The following is a 21,955-nucleotide window of genomic DNA, read 5'->3' as shown; positions in this document are numbered from 1 at the left end:
TTTGATCCAGAAAGGAAAATATTGGAAAAAATAGCAGAGAAAAGAGCGAGCTATTTACTATGATAAATACAAGCTTTTGTGAACAGATAGCATAGATTTTGTTTATTACTATTTTTCATTGAAAAGCAGTCCTGACTTCTAATACAGTACAAGCTCTTGATGAAGTCTTAAGAAATAACAGATGTTTTAACTACGAAAAAGAAATAATCTAGTAAAAAGTATATATGTAAAGAATGTGTGTAATAGAGAGAACATATAGTGGAAAAATGGTGCTAGAACAAATGAGAATAGGGACATCAGAAGAGAAGTATGGTTAAGGCAGCTGAAACAGTGCTGACAACCGTACATCTCACACTGCCCCAAGTTGATGCAGCGTGTTAAAGCTACGGTTGGAAGTGAGTTCTAAAACCACTACTCTTTATTTTCATTGTCATAAGCTATGTTCTCATTTTGAACTTTTAAAAGGGGAAACTGCAGATAATTCCTACATCAAGGGACTCATTTAAGCAGTTTAAAGTCAATTAATTTTTTGTGCAAATAATATTGTATTGGTTATTGAAGGGAACATCTCTGATTCAAAAATTTTTTTTAGCTGACTTACACATTATGTATAGTGTATAATATGATCTTGTTGGGATAAATTTATACGGACAGTCTTAACTCTTCACAAGTAAATTGCTAAGGGAAAAAAGCCAGCTCTTGATTTCTAAAGGAAATAATCATTTTATAAATTCATGAACTTACAAAAGGTGAATCACCTTTTTTATGTTACATGACAGAGATACAAATACCCTGGCATATAAATATTTGTACATGGCTAGAAAGATCCGCCAGGTGTTTGTGCTACTTTTGGAAAATATATAGTGTACTTTAGCAAGCTTTATTAACTCTTCAAGGACTCAAGAGTATGTTTTATAAGTGTTTGCTTTCTGGGACTAAATCATAACTGAGTTATCCAAGTTATTCCCTGGGAAAAATATAAATTAAAAATAATTTAAAAAGTAAATAAAATAAAATAGAAATAAATTTAAAAAATAAAAAAATAAATGAACTGTTAAAGATACTTGACTGCATTTTGCAGAGCTAAAGATGAAAATTATAAAGTCATATTTTTTGTTTTCACCCCTCAACAAATTGTTTCTTTTCTGAAAGCATTGTTTTTCTATTTCTTGGAGAATGGCAGTATTTCTCTGGAAATATCTGTGGTGAGTTGTCATAGTACTATAGTTAATATGCTTTATTGGTTGATATATGTGCCATCAGAGGACAATAGAATAAAACCACATGGAATGTGATACAGAATATATTAAGTGAACTTTGTCTGTGCCATAATATGTTCTTCTCATCCTGAAAATTGAAGAGACTTACACAGGATGTCATATTTTCCCCAAGAAAAATATGGATAACTCAGTTATGATTTAGTGCAAGAAAGCAAGCATTTATATAACATACTCTTGAGTCCTTAAAGAGTTAATAAGGCTTGCTAAAGTACACTATATATTTCCCAAGAGTAGCCTAAATACCTGAAGGATCTGTCTAGCCATGTGAAAATACTTAAGCTTAAGCTATACCAACATGCTAATGTATTTTCATTATAATGTGAAGCAGTTTAGTATCATTTAGTCAAGTATGTCCACTCTTGAAGAATTCATTAGGCAGCAGCTGAGTTTTCCATAAAGTCTGCCTCCCAAAGTGGCATATTTAGGCTTCATTCTCCATAGAAAATATTAACTGTGAAATTTTATGTGTAAGCAGTAAATTATCAGGACTACACAGTGGACCAATTTTAGAAACAGCTAATCAAAGCCAATAAATTTCCCATTTGGGTGTGAGTATGTGGTGGTGAGATCTAATAAGGACTGTTGATAGACACTCACTCTCCCAATTTCCTGCTTCACCAGAGCGTGTAACTGAAGTGAAGACTGATATCTTCGTCACCAGTTTTGGACCCGTTTCAGACCATGATATGGTAAGTGGACGCTGTCTCTTTGGTTTTCTTGGAGAATTTCTAAAATTTAATTTTTCAAATAAAAACATAAACTAAGTTTTTAGGGAGCAACCTGAAAAGTCTTGGCTAGATCTTTGTGTCTTTCTCTGTGTAATATGTAATATGTAATAAAATATTAATACAATAGAAAAATACTCATTTGCTTCCCAGATCAGACCTATTTCCATGATTTTCAACCACTGCAGTCATCTTTAAAAAAAAAATATCTAACATGATTGTTTTGCCTTGGTTAATACCCTGCAAGCCATGCAGTATGAGTTACGTTTCATTTTAGTCAGTAGGCCATGTTGATTCAAGGATGCAGTTTTCAGGTAACCAGAACTGTTATAGAATGGCCGTGAACATTATGAGTTCTAAATTATTTTTGGCTACTAAAAACCAAAAGGAAACCAGTGTAAAAGTTCACCAGAATTAGACAGAAATATTTAAAACACACCACTAGGAAACATTCTGCTTCACTGCAAAAAGCATTCGTTAAATTAGTGTCCAGAGTGGAAATATAATGAATCTATACTTGCTCTTTTTTTCCAGTCCAAAGAAATTATCATGAATTTCTCTTCTGTCTGATGGGAGTTATAGAGCTATACAGAAATTGTATAATATTACTGAACTAATAACAGCCAAGGTTCTATATAAGCAAAGCATCATAAAGTGGTCATGGAGACATACCATTATGAATATTTCCAAGATATATTAAGTGAATACTATTTTTTAAATGCCTCATGTTAGCACCAGTTTACTGAAAAAGTATTTTGATTTCAACATAGCTCACAGCGGGTCAGAATAAAACTTAGAGAAAATATGAATGGCAGAGTAAAAGCCCTCACAATTTCTGAGGTAAACAAACAAATAAACAAACAAACAAGAACTATATTTAATCTGGTGTTTTTGCAATTGTATTTACCCAAGGCCTTTTTTGTCATTTGACCCCTGTTTATGTTCTGTAGAACTAATATTCTGTGAAGTGAACTTTGGGAAATTCTGGCCCAGAGGATAATTAGATATTTTAGATTTTAAGACAAGCTTTGAAATATGCCAACTGGACCAAGAAAAACAGGTGGTATATATAAGCAGCAACAGAGTGGTAACTAAGAATGCAGGTTTCTGAACCAGATTGCCTGCGTTTATGATGCCAGCTACTTCACACAGAAGGGTATATCCTTAGGGAAATTACTTAATATCTCTCTGGATCAGTTTCTTCATGTATAAGGTGAGATTAATAACACCACTTAACAAATTTTAGCCATTACTAATATGCAAGAAATATAATATGAAAGTCAATCATACTTGTGAATTTATGCATCTTACAATTCATTTGGAATTATGATCAGTCTGTAGACCACTTTATTGAAATAACCTGTGATACAATGTATTTTGCTAAATTGACAACTTTCTGAAGACCCATTGTATTTCTCTCATGCTGCAACTCAGTCTTCCCACACTATTCTCTCATGATACTTTTATGATTAAAAATATTTGTTAGGTACCAGTCATGTTTAAGGTCAAATACAAACTGTTCTGCCTGTATTCCATAGAATCCATAAATGATTTTGCCACTCTCTGTCACTTGTTCCCAATATTAACTATTTGTTTTAGTCCTGCTTTCTGCTAGGCAGTATAGTGTTGGCGCTGGCAGGGCTGGCTCTGGGACTCAAGCTGGTTGAATTCAAATCCACCATCAGCAGCAGCATGACACTGAACAAATTGCTTAAGCTTCTAAGGCTCAAAGTCTTTCAAATGTGTATATTATTATAGTTGTCTATTCCTGCAACATTTTTATAAGTTTTAAATGAAATGTGCAAATAAAATGTCTACAATGGTGCTCAATAAATCAGAGCTATTATATTATTTTTACCTCTGAGCTCCTTATCGTGCCATGCAGAACTCATGGAAATTTCTTCTTCTCTCTACCCATCTAAATCCTATTTTTCTGCCCAAATCATTTTCATTAGTCCAATAACAAATTGACTTTCCATTTTTGTATTCTAATCACATGTATTGACTATAAAATACCTTTTAGCTTTCGGCCACATGTATAGCACTACTTTGTAAACTTATTTCTCTTATTTATAAATAAATATCTTATTTTCTTAAATTGTTGCCTAGAATGTAAAGACACATGTGTTTCACATCTTTCACAGTATTAGTTCATTGTTATTTTAAAGTAAATGTTAAATTACTATTTTTTTTTTGGTGATAGGTTTAGGAGCCTATAATATTGAAAAAAATTGAGGTCTTGTGGCACCTAATAAATTATACCCTGTTTCCTCTCTGAGTTCTGAAAATAGAGATATAAGACAATAGAGTAGGAGGCATGGGGAATGAAAACATCATATATATATTACTAATAATGATGATATTACATAATGTGACTTATATCTGTAGACAAGTGGGTTTGCTGAGAGTAGGCACCAGAATCAACCAGATTAACCCACCCAGTCAAGGCAGTGTTAACTTTCTTTTACTGGGGTGTGGATTATACATGTAAAACTTCCAGCATCGGAGAGCACAGCAGAATTTTTCACTCTTATAGGCAGCCAGCAGCCACATGGAAAAGACAAGAGAAAAGGACTGAAATGGGTAAAATTGATGTATTTTTCCAAATTAACCTATCAGATTAAATTCCCTTTCTTCCTTCTTTTCCCCAGTGGAAGAGTGTGAGGGAATTGGGAGCATGCAGAAGTTTCTTTTTTCTCATTGACGAAAACATCAAGAGAGGGCATGGAACATTCAAAACATCACACACTGATGGCAATCCTCATCTTACTACTTATAATAACGTAAATTTTGCTTAATGGCCATTCTATCTCAGTCTCTGGCACCTGGCATGGTGCATCACAGAGTCAATGTCCAGTAGGAGTTGTTATAGGACAATGCCCAAATGAAGCCACAGGCGATCAAAAGCTTTTCTCTTTTCTTAAAAAAAATAGGTGGCATGCCTTTGAGTTATTGCTTCAGATTAATTGTGATTTAACAAACCAATGCTGGAGTTTTTGAATCTTAGAATAGGCTTTTTGATACACCTTCAAACTTGTGATTATAATCTACATTTTATATATCACATTTGGTCAAATGTCAGATAGGAATAAGGAACAGAGTGTCCAACCAACAATATTCCCTATTGCCTTAAACCTCTGAACAAGACAATGTTTCAATTGCTCTGTTAAAAATCAAATTAGCCATGGGTCTGCAACTGGTTTGCTAGTAGCTGGTAGAAATTGTACCTGGCCACCTTGCTTTAGAAGATTAATCATTTAAATTATGTTATGGGAGAATTGTGTACAAGAAGCAGCAGCATGTCTTAGAAGAAATCAAAATCAGAAGGCAGAAAGACAAAGCTGTTTTTCAAAATGGGAAAAGTTGTATAGTTTTTAAGGTGAGTACTAATAAATTAATCTATATTAATAACATAGCAAGATTTAATGCTATTGAATGCTTACAATACATTAGGCACCATGCTAAATGCTTTCTAGATAATATTTCATCTAATCCTCATGCAAACCTTTTAGCTAAGTATTATTCTTATCTACATTTCCCAGAGAAGGAAAGTGACCTGCTAGCTAAGTGTAGCAACTTGAACCCAGGCTATTTAGCCCCAGAGACTCCATAGCTCCCAAGGCATCTGACTTCATCTAGAATAGAAAACAAAATTAGGACAACTCTCTAACTTTATTTTAAAAACCATTAATTGGCAATCAAATAGAACATTCCCAGGGCACTAGGTTCTGACAGAAATATCGAGGCAGTACAATCACAGAGCCTTGTTTTCCATAGTGCTTAAAACGTATTAAGTCAAAGTACACACAGATGGTAATAAATGGCACAGGCAGAAACACTTCAATACAATATTTATTTAGGGACATAGCGGATGTTTTGTCCCGGATCTTCAGACTAAGACTCACATTCTCCAGGGACCTACTCTATTGAACAGAGCAACTCAGATTCTTCACTTGAGTGGTGGGGACTAGAGCCTGGAAACTTCAGCAAATTATTTAAGAGAGCTTCTCCTTTGTCCAGCCTCTTTTCCATGGAGTCCCCTCTTTTGCATTTTTTTTTTTTACTTAACTTGGTTTCGACCACCTTCTTACTTTCCTTAGATTTCTTTCCCTACAATCCTTCTAAAGAAATAGCACATTTTCATGACCAGCTACATAAAAACCTAATATAAATTTGTGTTGATAAAATAATAAAATGGGAGACAGATAATAATTTCTAACTTTTACTAAGAGCTTCCTATGTTCTAGGCACTGTTAAAAGATGTTCTCACAAGTATCAACTCACTTCTCACAATCGCAGAGTGAATTGTCCCACTTTATAGATTAAGAAACTGGGGCCTTAGCGAGAGTAAAATAATTACCTAAGGCCACTCAGTGGGTAGGTTCAGAACTTACATCCATAGTCATTATGCTATAGTTCTGCTGCTCTCCTCCCTGTTTTTCCCAACTTCCTTAAGAAGGGGCTTTGGCCAGGTGCAGTGACTCACGCCTATAATCCCAGGACTTTGGGAGGCTGAGGCAGGAGGATCATCTGAGGTCAGGAGTTCAAGACCAGCCTGACCAACACTGTGAAACCCCATTTCTACTAAAAATACAAAATTAACTGATCCTGGTGGCGCATGCCTGTAAATCCCAGCTACTCGGGAGGCTGAGGCAGGAGAATAGCTTGAAGTCAGGAGGCGGATGTAGAAGTGAGCTATGATCACATCATTGCAGTCCAGCCTGGGCAACGAAGAGTGAAACTCCTTTGGGGGAGAGAGAGAGAGAGAGAGAGAGAGAGAGAGAGAAAGAGAGAGAGAAAGGAAGGAAGGAAGGAAGGAAGGAACGAAGGAAGGAAGGAAGGGAGGGAGGGAGGGAGGGAGGGAGGGAGGGAAAGGAAGGGAGGAAGGAGGAAGAAGGAAGGAGGAAGGAAGGAAGGAAGGGAGGGAGGAAGGAAGAGAGGAAGGAAGGGGAAGGAAGGAAGGGAGGAAGGAAGAAAGGAAGGGAGGAAGGAAGGGGAAGGAAGGGAGGGAGGAAGGAAGGGAGGAAGGAAGGGGGAGGAAGGAAGGAAGGAAGGAAGGAAAGAAAAGAAAAAAAAAGAAAAAAGAAAAAGAGGGGGGCTTTGGCCAATCTTCATCCAGATACCCACTCTTGGTCTAATGAACCATGCCCCAGCTCTTATAGAGCTAGCTTCTGGGAACTACCTGCTGCTACCACGACAATCACACAGGGAGAGTTCTCAGAAATGGGAGACCAAATATTTACACTCTTGGTTAGGCAGAAACAAATTTTCATCAACTGCTTTTATTTCACTTTGTATTTCAACTTCTAACACTGCAGAAAATGGAAATGAAGATTACCCAGTGAGTGTTGCTCGTGTGTGTGTGTGTGTGTGTGTGTGTGTGTGTGTGAATGGTACAGTATTAGAAGGAAGAATGTTCTAAACAAATTTGGGGATTCCATTGTCTGTCATTAGCACAGATAAATAAAGCTGCTGGTAAACATAATAAACATGCGAACATCAGGATTTTGGCAGATTTTGACATAATTTTTTGAAACTATTGCCTTTGGGATACATCTTGTCAAAGATTTGGTAGTACATCTAATTTAAGTTTAGTTTATATTTAACATGTATTCTATTTTCAAAAAACCTCTTTGGGGCAAGCAAATAAATGAACCAAAGGTTAGATTCATGGGAATGTGGTCACCTTAGGCATCCTTGGAACTTTGATTTGCAAGTGGCCATTCATTCCTTCTACTGTTCACCAACCTAAAGTCATTCAGTTGGATAGAAACTAGAGCTTATACTGCTAAGTCCTGAGTAACAGAACATTTCATCATATATTATATCCCCACCTCACAAGCTTGTCTGTCATCTAGAGAGGAAAAGCTGCACACTCTGAGGTAGATCCATCCACCCAGTTTTCCTGACAGGCATTGGCACATTGTATCATTTGCTGATATCATCCACAGTCTCCCCTCCCATGGAAAATACTATTCTATGCCTGTCGTACACCATCGTGAGTTTTTCTTACAGTGCCCAAGCCTAAACAGTCTCTCCTTTGTTGAATTTACCAGGTGCTTAAGAAATGTTTGTTGGTGAGTAAATTCCCTTCATGTATTTATCACAGTGCCTTTCATCTGACACTTTCAAACACAAAATCCTAACCAACAAACAAGGTAACTTGTCTTGTCTACAAAGAAAGTCTGGCACCATATTACACTTCCTTGTTTCTGTCTCAGGAAGCAATTAGTACTATATCTGGTGCATTATAATACATTTAATAATAATTGTTAATTACTTGATCAGTAAGGACTCAGTAATGCCAAACAAGTGCCAGAGAACGCACCTTCATTCAACGTTCACCCAGCATTGCTTAAGCCCTTGGAAGGAGACATGTATTTAAGTTCATACACAAAACTCCCAAACACAAACATTGTTTTTTTTTGTAGGTCCTAATGACGATATGTATAAGATTTTTAAAAAACTGCTTTGTGATGTAACAGGGCTTAGAGGATTAGGAAAATGTAGCTTGATGTTTTCAAGTTAGTTCACTTTCTGGTTTGGAGTATACTAAGATTAATGGAGAATGTGGCAATCTCTACTTCAAACCATTGAGCTCCAAATTTAGTGCCAGGGTGGCAAGTACTGCAAGAAAAATGGCAATTACCCTTTTCAATTTTAGGAGCTGGTAAGTCACATTGCTTGTTTTCAGATTAGCAGATGTTTATCTCTGGGTATTGCCATAAGGAATGCTGTGTTTATTCAAATAAATAGATTCCCTGGCTATGAATGATGATGAGCTTCAAACATTTTTCATGTGGCTTATACACATGTACAATCACAAACACACACTCTCACACACTGACACACTCTGCATTCTTATTTTTTGTTCTTTTTCTTTTTGAAAAGGATCCAAGTTACCAATAGAAGCAGTCTCTTTGTTTTCATAATCTTCTTTAATGTGTAGGATAATTGAAAGTCTGTGTACATTATCTGTGAAAAAAACGTTTATTTAGCCAAAAAAAAAAAAAAAAAAAAGATGGAATTTTTACACCCGTATTGGAATCACAGTTTACTTGGGTGTGGGCATGAAGTTTTCAGAGACAATGAGAGGGCCCCCAAAACACTAAGCTTTACCTTTATGGCTGGAATTGTCTAACTTAAACATTTTTTTCTATGCATAATACCCTCTAACATGAGTTTGTTTTAAAATTGTGATATATTCTATTTCTTCTAGTACTGCTGTGATAGGGTGGAGGTGGGGTGTTACTTTCCTTTTACATATCTGAGCCAATAATTGGAAAAATTTTTCTGACCAAAAAATATGTCAGGCATTTTAGATTTTTTTTTAAAATCATTACACCAACCAGTGATTCTCCTGACATCAACATGTACATGCTATCACACGTTTACTTCTAAAAACATCACCTAGCTAACATTTTACTTCCAAAGTTGCAAAAATTATGCACTGTCTGTGTTAGATATTTGCATTGCAAAATACAGCACAAGTGAACTCTTCGTCATTTTCCAAAATTACCTAGGAATATACAATAGATGTATTTTTCCGTCAAAGCTGGAAGGATGAAAGGTTAAAATTTAAAGGGCCCATGACAGTCCTCCGGTTAAATAACCTAATGGCAAGTAAAATCTGGACTCCGGACACGTTTTTTCACAATGGAAAGAAGTCAGTGGCCCACAACATGACCATGCCCAACAAACTCCTGCGGATCACAGAGGATGGCACCTTGCTGTACACCATGAGGTAAGGATGACTGCACTATCATTCATGAATGTTTCTGTACTTCATTCCCTTCCACTTGTAACCTATCATCAGGCTGATGATCCATGGTGGAATATTTGCTTCCTTGTTTTTCAGCCTTAACAATGTTAAAAATCTCTCCAACCTGCTCTAATTCCCTCAATAGAGGATGAAGTATTATTTATGCAAATGTTTATTTGCTTACATCTAGTTTTATTCTTAAATAACTTTCTGTAACTAGGTGGATTCAATATAAGGAACTTCCTCTCTCTACTATAAAATTCACATATTCCTGCATTCCAGGAAGATCTAGATTACATTTCTAGAAGCTGTCTAATGATTTACATCTGAAAACATTCCTACTAAAAATGAAGTAATAAAAAACAGAAAATATGGAAAGTTACAAAATTCATAAAACACAGATTCATGTAGATATAGGTATTTGAAGAAGTATTTGAATTCACAGTGGCTTTGATAGCTAGATGAGAATATAGATACTATTAATTTTGCTCAAACTAAAGACTACACATACATTTCTGTTTTATGAACATTTCCCCCTCTTTAAGATTGCTGTAAAGCCCAGCATCTATTAAGTGTTTGATAGCTTATGATCGAATGAAGGAAACATGAATCAAATAAAGTTTTGAATATTATATAGAAAAAAAGAGATGTTTAAAAGTATTCCTCATTTGTGAAAAATTAAGAATTATCTGGAACTCATTCTTGAGAGCAGCAGTAGTTTATTCCCAGATGACTTGTTAGATACAAGTTTTTTACATTTGGTCAACACTTAGTAATTCAGATTTTTCAATTATTTCTTTGGTACAAAAAGATAATAAAGGCAAAATGCTCAATTTAGTGGATTGTATGAAAGTACAGTAATATTTTATCTTTGGAGAAAGCTGCCAGAATGCCTAGCTTTTCAAACACAAACATCCAAAAGAAAAGAAAAGAAAAAATGCTTCAAGAGACACTTTAGATATTGAGCCAACGAATGGAAATTTAATAGGACTTAAAAAAAAATCTAAAAGATAAAAATAGAGGACCAATGAGCACATGTGTTGAGAACTTTCTAGATTATCTAAGCAGGACCTACTGGTATTTGAAATTTGAAATATTCTCCCCCGATGAAACACCCTACACTTGGCTTTGAGCCTAAATCCAGGATTCATTCTTCTTCGATTGCAATTTTCTGAGGAGAGACTTGCATATCCCAAGTAGTTTATTAATTAATGGTTTCTGATGTATGCAATGTTCTTCATCTGTATCTTTCATCACCTAAAATTTTCCTTTGCTAATGTGTTTTTACTTTCTTTAATAATTTAAGAATGCAATTTAATCATTAATTTAATCATTAATCATTAATTACACTTTGTATATTTGGCTATAAATCTATCTCATTACATTTCTTGAGCTACTTAATATAGGTAAATATACTTGCTAAAAATCATATGAAGGGCATGAATATACATTTCCTTACAATTCTACAAACTGAAAGCAAATATATTTTAGTGAACTTCTTTCTTAGAAATCCAAAAAAACCAAAACAAAACAAGAATAGATTTCACATCCACAGAACATCCCAGAGACTAGAAAGAAGCACAACAGAGTCCTAGCTTCAATTAGATGGTGGGTTTGTAAATAAAACCAAATGGTTTGCAAGTAGTGAGATCATATATAGAGACGTTGTATTAATCTTAATCTCACAAAGCCTGAGGACACATCTCCCTTCAGCTTTTCTTTCCTTCTTTTATGCATTTGGTGCTATTTTAGGGAAAGAAACAGAGAGAGATGCGCTTAGGAGAAATTCTCGTTTCTTCTGTGCTATCCATGTCTTCCTCTCAACCAAAGATAAATTAGTATTTACGCAAGTGTTTATTTGCTTACTTATAGTGTTATTCTCAAACAATTTGCTGTAGTTGAGTGGATTAGTTAACGGTTGTTTTGGAAAATATTAACAAGTCTTGCCCATTGTACAGTATCAGGAGTTGCCTTTTTTCTTAAAGCAAACAAACAAAAGGATAGAATCCACTCATTATTATAAATATGTATTTTTAGATCATTTGATTATTAACAGCTCAGCATAACCCTACAATTTATGCCTGCTTTGTTAATATATTTGCTACAGTTAATAGCATTCCACTTGTACTTATCAAGAAGTATCTAATCTATGTGGCTCTTGTTTGTATTCTATGTTTCCCTTAAGGCTGACAGTGAGAGCTGAATGTCCAATGCATTTGGAGGACTTCCCTATGGATGCCCATGCTTGCCCACTAAAATTTGGAAGCTGTGAGTAAATTTATATGGATTTTTCTTGATTGTGAGTCATTAAGCACGAGAGATCTCTAGCTATATCTGTGAGAAAAGCACATAGATAAGAGAATCAAGAAAATTTAAACAGCAATATACTGCATGGGCTTTCCATAAGTAGTGCTCTGTGACTTCACTTTTCAATGTTGCTTCAAGAGACAGGTTGTTCTTTATCTACTGAACTAGAAAACATGGATTAAACTAGTTATTGAAATAATTCTATTTATGCTGAAGTTGTATTTATAGAAAAAGAAGTGAAGTATGGATGCTTTTACCTCATGGATAGTATTTTACTCTCTATTAATGGAGATCATTGTGTCTATTTTATATCTTTACTGACACTTGTTTGATCTTAAAAATAATTAAGTTTGTTTACCAGATTAAACTGTTGGTAGATGGCAAAGGACAGTAAGTGTTTCTTAATAATAAAGCCTATGCTAAACTGATGTTGCAAAAAACACAAATACCCTAATCATAGTCTTAGAAAATTAGCTGATATGTCTGTGTATCTCGTGGCATTAATGTATGTATATATATATTAGTGCTCTTGAAAGTATCCTGGATAAATGCCCTTCATAATAACTTCCTGGGTTTCAGCTGTTTGAAAATATTCAGAAACACCTTGCAGGAGCCAAGAGAAAAATGACTGTGAGAGTCAGGTTCCCCGGTCTTTTCTTTACCCCTCTGCTTTTGACTGGTTTACATGCATGGAATGAGTGGGAATAATGTATTCTTGGTTTCCTGCAGGGGAGTTATGTACAAGGACTGAGTCAACTCCTGGACTACCTAACCGATTTTCTGTTCTCACTAGACAGGCAGTCTAAATGACTATTTTGGTGAAGATATGATTCATAGAAGAATAACAGTGGTAGTGTAGGAAGACAGAAAGTAAAGAAAATAGCAAAAGGCCTTCGGGTTCCTAGCAGCATCAGTCCTGGAGAGAGAATTTTATTTATAAATTCCATTTTGTACTGAAACTCAAAGATAAACTACTTCAGAAACTCTAGCTTAAACAGAGTTTAACTCCCTTAAACTCTGTTTAAGGGTAACTCCCTTCTCCCTGCTCTTTTTTTTCCCAATTTAACATACATTATTTAATATGAACTATTATGTTTTCTCCTGAATAACAGACCCATTTATAATAATGATAATACGTACTATATGTTACTTACATGTCATAGAGTATATTAAATATTTGCACATTTACAAGTTCATCTAAATCACAACATAACCTTACAGTTAGGAAGATCATATGCCATAGTTTGCCTGGGACAGTACTGGTTTAAGCCTAATATACTGGCATAATTTTTTTAAGAGGCAAGGTCTTGCTCTGTTGCCATGGCTGGAGTGCGGTGGCACATCATGACTCACTGCAGGCTTGACCTCCTGGGCTCAGGCAATCCTTCTGCTTTAGGTTCCTGAGTACCTAGGATACAGACATGTGCCACCATGCCTGGCTGGTTTGTAACCTTTTTGTATGGTTGTGGTATAGACAGGGTCTAGCTATGTTGCCGCATCTGTCTCATACTCCTGGTCTCAAGTAAACCTTCCACCGTGGCCTCCCTAATTTCTGGGATTACAGGCATAGCCACAGTGTCCAGCCTGGTATAAATACTCATAATTCCCCCTTTTATCTTAAAAAAGTCCTAATTTGGAAAATGAACTGCATATTTTTAATGTTCATTCAGGAATGTTTTCAGCAGTGAGAATAGCTGAAAAAAGGAGAGTTTATCATTTTATATAAGATATGTGAAAGTGAATGTTGATAGATTTCTGATTGGTTCAGCATCCTAACAAGGCCACTGTCTTCAGATGTCTTTAGATTTTCCTTCTCATCACAAGGTGACTGCTGTAACTCCAGCCATTGCAACTGTGTTCATGATAGAAGGTAATAGTTGGTAAAAATGAAAGGAGTAGTGCCTATGTAAGAAAAGATAGAAACTTTCCCTAAAATCCTAATAGAAATCTACTTACATCTCATTAATCAAATGTCTCACATTGCCACTGATATTTGCAAAGAAGACTGGAAGTAAATATTTTTAATTGGACACATTGTCAACCTGAAGAATATTGGAGGTATTTTAAGAAGAGATAAATGTATAGTGAGTAGAAAACCGTGTGTCATATAAGAAAATTGAAGCTAAACAAAATAAGTAAGCTGTTTTCCACCTCAGAGCCATATGCTCTTTTCTTTGCCTGAATTACTCTTCCCTTGGTTCTTAGTATGGCTGACTTCTCTCTCTCCACACGTCGGCATAAATGTCATCTCCCTGATGACCTTATCGAAATTTGCTTACAGTCTCACCAGTCTTGCTGATCGCAATGCACATTTATTTTATACCATTTATCACAGCAATAATGATTCCTTTTATTTATTGTTTAACTTTTTATTGTCTGGAGACTATAACGTCATGAGAGAAGGACATATTTTGTTCAGCTTTTCCTAGCAGAAAGGCAAATACACTGTAGGTTCTCAGTAAACATTTATTGAATGGATAAAGGTTACAAGACTCAGGCTTTAAATGCCCCTTCACTGTTTTTGTTTTGTTTTGTTTTGTTTTTGTTTTTTTGTTTTGTTTTGTTTTGTTTTGTTTTGAGACGGAGTCTCGCTCTGTCGCCCATGCTGGAGTGCGGTGACCGATCTCAGCTCACTGCAAGCTCCGCCTCCCGGGTTCACGCCATTCTCCTGCCTCAGCCTCCCGAGTAGCTGAGACTACAGGCGCCCGCCACCACGCCTGGCTAATTTTTTGTACTTTTTAGTAAAGACGGGGTTTCACCGTGTTAGCCAGGATGGTCTCCATCTCCTGACCTCGTGATCTGCCCGTCTCAGCCTCCCAAAGTGCTGGGATTACAGGCTTGAGCCGCCGCACCCGGCCTGCCCCTTCACTGTTTAGGCTTCAGAAAAGAAAGATGAAGACCTGTGGAGAATGAAACAGAGCAGACTAGACATTGAAGTGCAGGCTTTGATGGTCATGCTTAGTGGAAGGGAACACCATGGCTAGTCACCACTGCCTGGCATTGGCATGAGAAGAGGCAGGGGCAGTCCATTTGTTGTCCAGTCATTTCTCTGACCTGGCCTAATTAGCATATTTCAAAGGTGAAGAAACTGAGGCATGAGTGGGCTAAAAATATTTTGACTCATTTTTTTGAAGTAAACGTCTTGCCGAAATATCAGAGACAATAATAGGCAAGAGGAGTTTTCAATAATTTAGTGGAACAGTCTGTAATAAATGTTTATGAGTATTCTGAAGCAACCTCATCCATATAGTGATAAAATCTAAAGCTGAGAAGCAGTGTTTCTTACCATTCTCTATTAGATTCTGATTGTTAAGGCTAACTTAAACTTTCTACTGGTTATGGATAAAGCTCTCTTTATAAAGCCAGCTAACCCGAGGACAATGCGCATGATACAACTGTGATCGTTTCACTGCTTTTGAGAAATATACCAAATAAGGCTTTGTTTCCAAAAGAAGAGATTTGGCTTACAGATTCTGACATAAAGACCTAGGCAAAAGCTGAATCTAGTAAGGCCTTAATATATGATTGGTTTTTTGACCAGTTATCTAAAACAGTGTATTATAAACACAGAGAAAGGAATGAGTCAAAATTTGAATGAATTCTGAACAATTTACAACTTTAGAAATCATTTTTTTTCATGTGGTTCATACAAATGGAAACACAGAGACTCATAAAAGCAAAATGATAGTGTCAATTAGCAGCTCTCCTGATACTCAGTAATATGCGTTCCCAGTGTTTTACCACCACAGAGTTCTTTCATAACACCAATCAAAACCTTGTTGTCTTTTTCATTTTATTAATTAATGTTTTTGAGATAGGGTCTCTCTCTGTTGCCCAGGCTGGAGTGCAGTGGCACAATCATGGCTCACTGCTGGCTCAACCTCTTGGGCTCAAGTGATCCTCGTACCTCAGCCTCCTGAATAGCTGGGACTACAGGCACATGCCACCACACCTGGTTAATTTTTAAATAAATTTTTGTAGAGTCATAATTTTGCCATTTTGCCCACACTGGTCTCGAACCCCTGGGCTCTATAGATCTGCTCATGTGAGCCTTAAAAAATGCTGTCACTGCAGAAATAAGCCACCATGCCCGGCCACCTTGTGGTCTTATTTTTAAAACTTTTTTGGGGGGCAATATAATTTATTTGAAATTGTAACTTAAAATTTTTGGCTAAGTAACTGAAGACTCTTTTTAACCTCACTTTTCTTATGCTGATGTCCCCAGTTGAGTACATTTTCATAGGAACTACTTTCTGGTTACTAAAATTTAAGGAAACAATAGGATGTATCATCTTTGCTAAGGCCTTAAGTATATCTGTATTCTCCATCTTAAAATACCAACTTGCATCATGTGAATCTACCCTTCATTTTGGAAGGTTCTCATGGAGAGACATGGATAATGAGTCATCTGCACCTTCACAATGATGTCATGCTTGTATTAGATGGCCTACACATTTTCATATGCAATGGTGCTTCTATGAAATTGCAAGAAATGAGACACCAAAATTATATAAAATGAAAGGCAATGGTAACACATTTTTCCCCCTCTACAACTATATTAGCAGCTCAGTAACAACACATGACAGAGGATAAAAAGATAGGGTGCAGACATTGTTGCTAACGGCAGTGCAATATAAAAGCAAGAGTTTTAGTTTGCTGTGAAATGACACAAGATCTAGAATTGGTTTCATCAATAATTGCATGACCACCAAGTATCTTGCTTGGCTTATGAGAATCTATCTAATATATAGTTTTGCCTAGAAAAATACTTACAAAACACAATAAAGTCAAATGAATGATATCCTAAGTCTTTATCTTGGTTTTCCCAGTTATTAGTAATGTCGCCTTAAACAAGTCATTTTATTTTTTGCCTCAGTTTACCATCTGTAAAATGCAATTAAACTCTATGACTTTGAGGCATTTGCAAATTGAACATTCAATCATTCCGTATTACCATAAACTCATTATGTCTTCTTAGGTAAGACACTTCCATTAAAAAACAATTATTTATCATATTAAAAAATTACTGAATGTGGTTATCTACAAATTGTAAGCAATACAGTCCTTCTCAAACTACTGTGCTCTCCCTGCTTCTAAGAGTTTTGTAAATCACATTTTACAGCCCTTCTAATAGACGCAGTACTCCTACTATACACAATGCTGAAATGCTTTCATTTTTAAGACTATGAGGATAACCACAATTAAAAAGGAAAAGCAAAGATAAATTCAAATTATTTATGTCATACTTTTACATGTCCCATGAACCACTAAATTAAGTTTTAGTTCATTCTCTTAAACTTATGGAAAATTTTGTTTTTAAAAACCATCTGATTATAAATTGATGCAGAAATGATGTTGGAACTGGCAGGCTACCCTTGTAAAATTGGGGAACACTGGCTACATTTTTCTGCATCACTCACCTCAGCGAAAAGTATTCATGTTAGAAGCTTTGTTTTTGGGACTGAGAGGCATGGCTCACATATTTTTTCAGAAAGCCTTATTTTCATGTAAAAAAGCAACCACAGTTTTACACCCCATAATATTTTATCTGGGGAAAAGGTGTATTGGACAGAACACAAAAGCCTGGTTATTTAAGTGGGGATTGAGTCAAACAGAGGTGCATTATGACTTTTATGAGCCATAGGCACTTGTGCCTTTGGAGGCCATTCCTCCAGGAAGAAAATTAAAATTATTTCACGACTGAGTTGCTACAAAAATGAATATAATCCAGATTATATTATATTCACTTTATCTTTGGATTTCAAAATAAATTAAAATATTTTTGTAGCCTCCTAAAAGTATTGAGGGCCTTGGGCCCTGTGCCTAATGGAGAAGTTGGCTGTTGGCCAACGAGTCAAGCTCTTATCATAGGCCAACATTTACTATGATGCCTTCCCCTCAAAAACACTGGAAACAGCTTGCTTTTTCTAATGTGATATTTTCATAAGTTTTAAACCTCATTCTGTATCTAAATAGAAGAAAGGATGTACTATCATTCCAACGAAATGGGTGTTATAGGACTAGAAATCAGAGAAGGTATGGAATTCCTTCTTCTCTTTCTCTCTCACTCTATACAATCTCTCCCTCCAAACTGTGTAAATTATCTATCAGAATTATGACCTAACCTCTCATTAAGAGATGGCCAAGTTCAAAGTGACATGGCAAATAAAAATGATTGAGAAGAAGAGCTATAGAATGTAACTCACCATCATGGAAAATATCTATGAGAAGGATAATCAATAGAAAAGAGGAGAGTAAACTGAGACTTGCTAATGTACATGCAGCAAAATATCCAGTGATTTTTACATTTATCATGACCTTTGCATTTATCATGACCTTTTCCTGGCTTAACAATAATTTGGACCAAAGCTACTGCCTCTAACCTCATTTCATCTCTCATATGCTTCACTCTAGTCAAACTGGTCTTCCTCAAACTAGTCAAGCTTTTATCTGCAATAGAAGAAAACACTTGTGAAGCTGAGACAGGAAGATTGCTTGAACCCGGGAGGTGGAAATTGCAGTGAGTCAAGATGATGCCACTGCACTCCAGCCTGGGTGACAAGAGTGAAACTCCATCAAAAAAAAAAAAAAAAAAAAAAAAAGGAGAAGGAAGGGGAGTGGAAGGGGGAGAGGGAGTGGAAGGGGGAGAGGGAGTGGGAGGGGGAGGGGAGTGGGAGGAGGAGAAGGAGAAGGAGAAGGAGAAGGAGAAGCTTGTTAGTTTGTCTGTTGGGCAAACTCTTCCCCAAGATTTTCACATGTATCTGCCCTATATATGTATAAATGTCACCTCCTTTGAGACGACTCTGTCTGAGCCTCTTATCTTACTTAGGATAAGTCTCCATCCCTTCATTCTCTATCCTTTCACTTGGTTGTGTATGACTCTATCACACTTATCTCTACTTGAAATTGCATATGCTTATATGTTTTTGTCCCCACTGTTACAAATGCATATTCCATAAGATAAAGAACTTTTGTTCTTATGTTCACTACTGTATCCCCAGCACAATATTTTGTCCTTTGCAGATCCTTATAACCATTTGCTGGAAGAGTGAATAAATGACATAAAAAAAATCTGAAAATGTGTTTTAGTTTTTGTAAATTAAGGGATGTGAGCCCTTCTTTCCTAGCCTGCCCTCTGGAACTATGATATAGAAAATGTGAAGCTGATAAAAGGTACTAACTAAATAAGAGAATTGAAGTGGTAAAACATATGGGTTATTTTCTACTGTTTCCTTTTAGATGCTTATACAAGAGCAGAAGTTGTTTATGAATGGACCAGAGAGCCAGCACGCTCAGTGGTTGTAGCAGAAGATGGATCACGTCTAAACCAGTATGATCTTCTTGGACAAACAGTAGACTCTGGAATTGTCCAGTCAAGTACAGGTAAGTATGATTTTGTTACTTCAGATATGCAGGAAGAAGCAGAAAAATATTTTGTGAGAACTCAGTGAGTCATTCAGTAACACAAGTCTAGGAGAGAAAACATTTCACTAAATTGGGCATCCATTGAGCTGGGAAATAATGTAAACACAGTAAACCTGTGACCTTGGACATGTCATTTAATGCCTCTTGACCTCTCTTTCTGTTTGTTTGTTTGCAAATTGAGAAATTGGTTATATGTGATTATTGTAGCACAGCAGGTAGCTATGTGAACTCTTAGAGATGAACATCTGGGTTAAATCCTTACTCCTCGACCTTGTCAGTTGTTTGTAGCCCCCTTGCAGGGTGGTTGGAAGAAATACATTAAATTCATAGAGAGCACTTATCACAATTCCTGACACATAAACAGCTTTTCATAAATAACTATTTGTATAGTCTAGGCTCCACTTATTACCATTAGTTAATGAATTTTGCCAAATTTGTAGTGGTGATTATTACACGTAGGACATCAAAAAGCCAATCGTTCTACAATTTCATTTGTATCTCTAACCAAGCATCTTCCACAGCTAAAGCCAACAGAGTCATAACCACATTATTGACCACTCCATGTGGGAATTAAAAGTAGATGGCATGCCATCCTTTTTAGTGTAGTAACTGATTTACTAATTCTATACTCAAAACTAGACCAGACACTATGGAAAAGCTGGACTCACATCTTTCATGTTGTTTCAAACAATGAGATAAAAGTTTTGTTATTCAAGTATCCATTTTGTGCTATCTGAAATGTGATCATTAGACCAGATAATTGTAAATAAAAGCTGGACTCAAACAATTAGAAAAATATATGTCCCACAAAGCCTATTATTTACTGAAAACTTTAACAAGGGTCAACAATTACTTTTTCAAAATTATGTCTTTCAAAATTTAAGTTGATTTTATTCACTGTTATTTGTGATTTCTAAGGAAACATGATGTAGTAATAAATAAGAGGAGTGGTGCTAAAAAACTTCTTCCTCTGATTTCAGGCTTTATATTTGGAGCCTCACAAGCATAACACATTCAAATAATAGGTCAACCTCTCTTACTGTGATTATTAGATAAGTTCAGATTAACAGGATCTGTCTTTTGCTTGTTTTAAAGCCCCTGTTGCTAGCCTAGAAGCTTAAATGTTTATGTCTTTTATTTTTTTAAAAATGGAGACTGTTTTTCTTTTTTTCTTATTTCAAATCCAAGTGACATAGTGGAAAGGTCATAGGTTTTGTGGTGAGGAAGATGTGAACTCAAGTCCTGGTCCTGTCGCTTAGAAACCTTGTGACTTTGGGCAAGTCATTTGTTCACTTGGAAACTCTAGTATTGCCTAACTAATGACAGTCCTGTATTTTGTATTAAAGGTGAAATAATATAAAATATTGCAGAGTGTTATATAGTAGGCACTCAAAATGCTAAGTAAGAGCTGTTGCTGTAGTCCTGAAATATCCCAAAACATGAAAAATGCTCAAGATTTTTCCTTCTTACAACATACTATGTTGGAAAAAATACGAAAATAAGCTGTGTTCTGTGTTTACTTTTTAAAACTTGAATGTCATTATAAGCTGGATATAATGGCAGTCACTACAGACTAAATGATAGATAAGCTCAGATCTTGCTGTCATGGAACTTGAGGTCTAAGGGAAATTGAACACATAAACTATAATTATCAAAATTGGTAGTTTAAGTGCTGTGATTAGCATGTGTTTTTTTGTGATGGAAGAGACCATATCTGTCTTCTGTATCCCTATTATTTTCTGTAGTAGTTGAGACATAGGAGGCATTGAACAAATATTTTTAATTAATGAATAAAAAGTGAATCCAGCCTAAGATGATCTAGGAAGGATTGTTGCAGGGGTTGACTTTTCATTTTGTTAGTTGGAATATATTGGGGGGTAAATAATCACTCTCTAGAATCCAGGCAGATCACATAATGCACACATAACTTTTCCTCAAGGAAATCTCCATCTATTTTTGTTAGAAAGGAAGTTGGAGAATGTTGGGAAACAATTCAAATGCAGTAGTATGCAAGCCATAGTGCAAATATGTATGAAGTCTCAAAGGTTGCTTAGAGGAGGAAATATTCCTAGTTTTAGCTTTAACAACCTTAGTCATGTTACGATAGCCCTCTTTATGCCTGAGATCCCATGTGTTCAAAATTAGAGGCTTAGTCAAAATAATGGAGGCCTTCCTCACCTTTGGCTTTCAAAGGATTCAACCTATCTACATTCTGGATACTCAGAAAAAAAATATGCAGTCATTCAATAGAATGAGAGACAGTGGCCCAACCCATTGCCACCTATGAGGGTAGACCTCTTGGTTGGGTCCATTAGAAGTAATCATTCTGTGCTAGAGCAGTAAGTTCACCTACATAAAATAAAAGCTTTTTCCTGTCACCACATAGTGAGTATTGGTGGGTAAGAAGAAGAATGAGCAAATTCTCAAATGGAAGCTCAGTTTGATATATGTTTCAA

At 35.9% G+C, this 21,955-nt stretch overlaps 1 protein-coding gene across 1 annotated transcript in view; it reads left to right on the top strand.

Moving 5' to 3' along the window:
- GABRA1 (gamma-aminobutyric acid type A receptor subunit alpha1) overlaps positions 1 to 21,955 on the top strand; it is a 54,722-nt gene that overhangs the window by 17,374 nt on the left and 15,393 nt on the right. The window contains exons 4-7 of the mRNA XM_050792929.1: positions 1,902 to 1,969; positions 9,529 to 9,749; positions 11,953 to 12,035; positions 19,314 to 19,457. Coding sequence (XP_050648886.1) covers positions 1,902 to 1,969; positions 9,529 to 9,749; positions 11,953 to 12,035; positions 19,314 to 19,457 — 516 coding nt within the window. The remainder of the gene's footprint in view (positions 1 to 1,901; positions 1,970 to 9,528; positions 9,750 to 11,952; positions 12,036 to 19,313; positions 19,458 to 21,955) is intronic.

This window comes from Macaca thibetana, chromosome 6, assembly GCF_024542745.1.
Source record: "Macaca thibetana thibetana isolate TM-01 chromosome 6, ASM2454274v1, whole genome shotgun sequence".
NCBI lineage: Eukaryota > Metazoa > Chordata > Mammalia > Primates > Cercopithecidae > Macaca > Macaca thibetana.
This window is presented reverse-complemented; position numbering and strand designations above follow the sequence as displayed.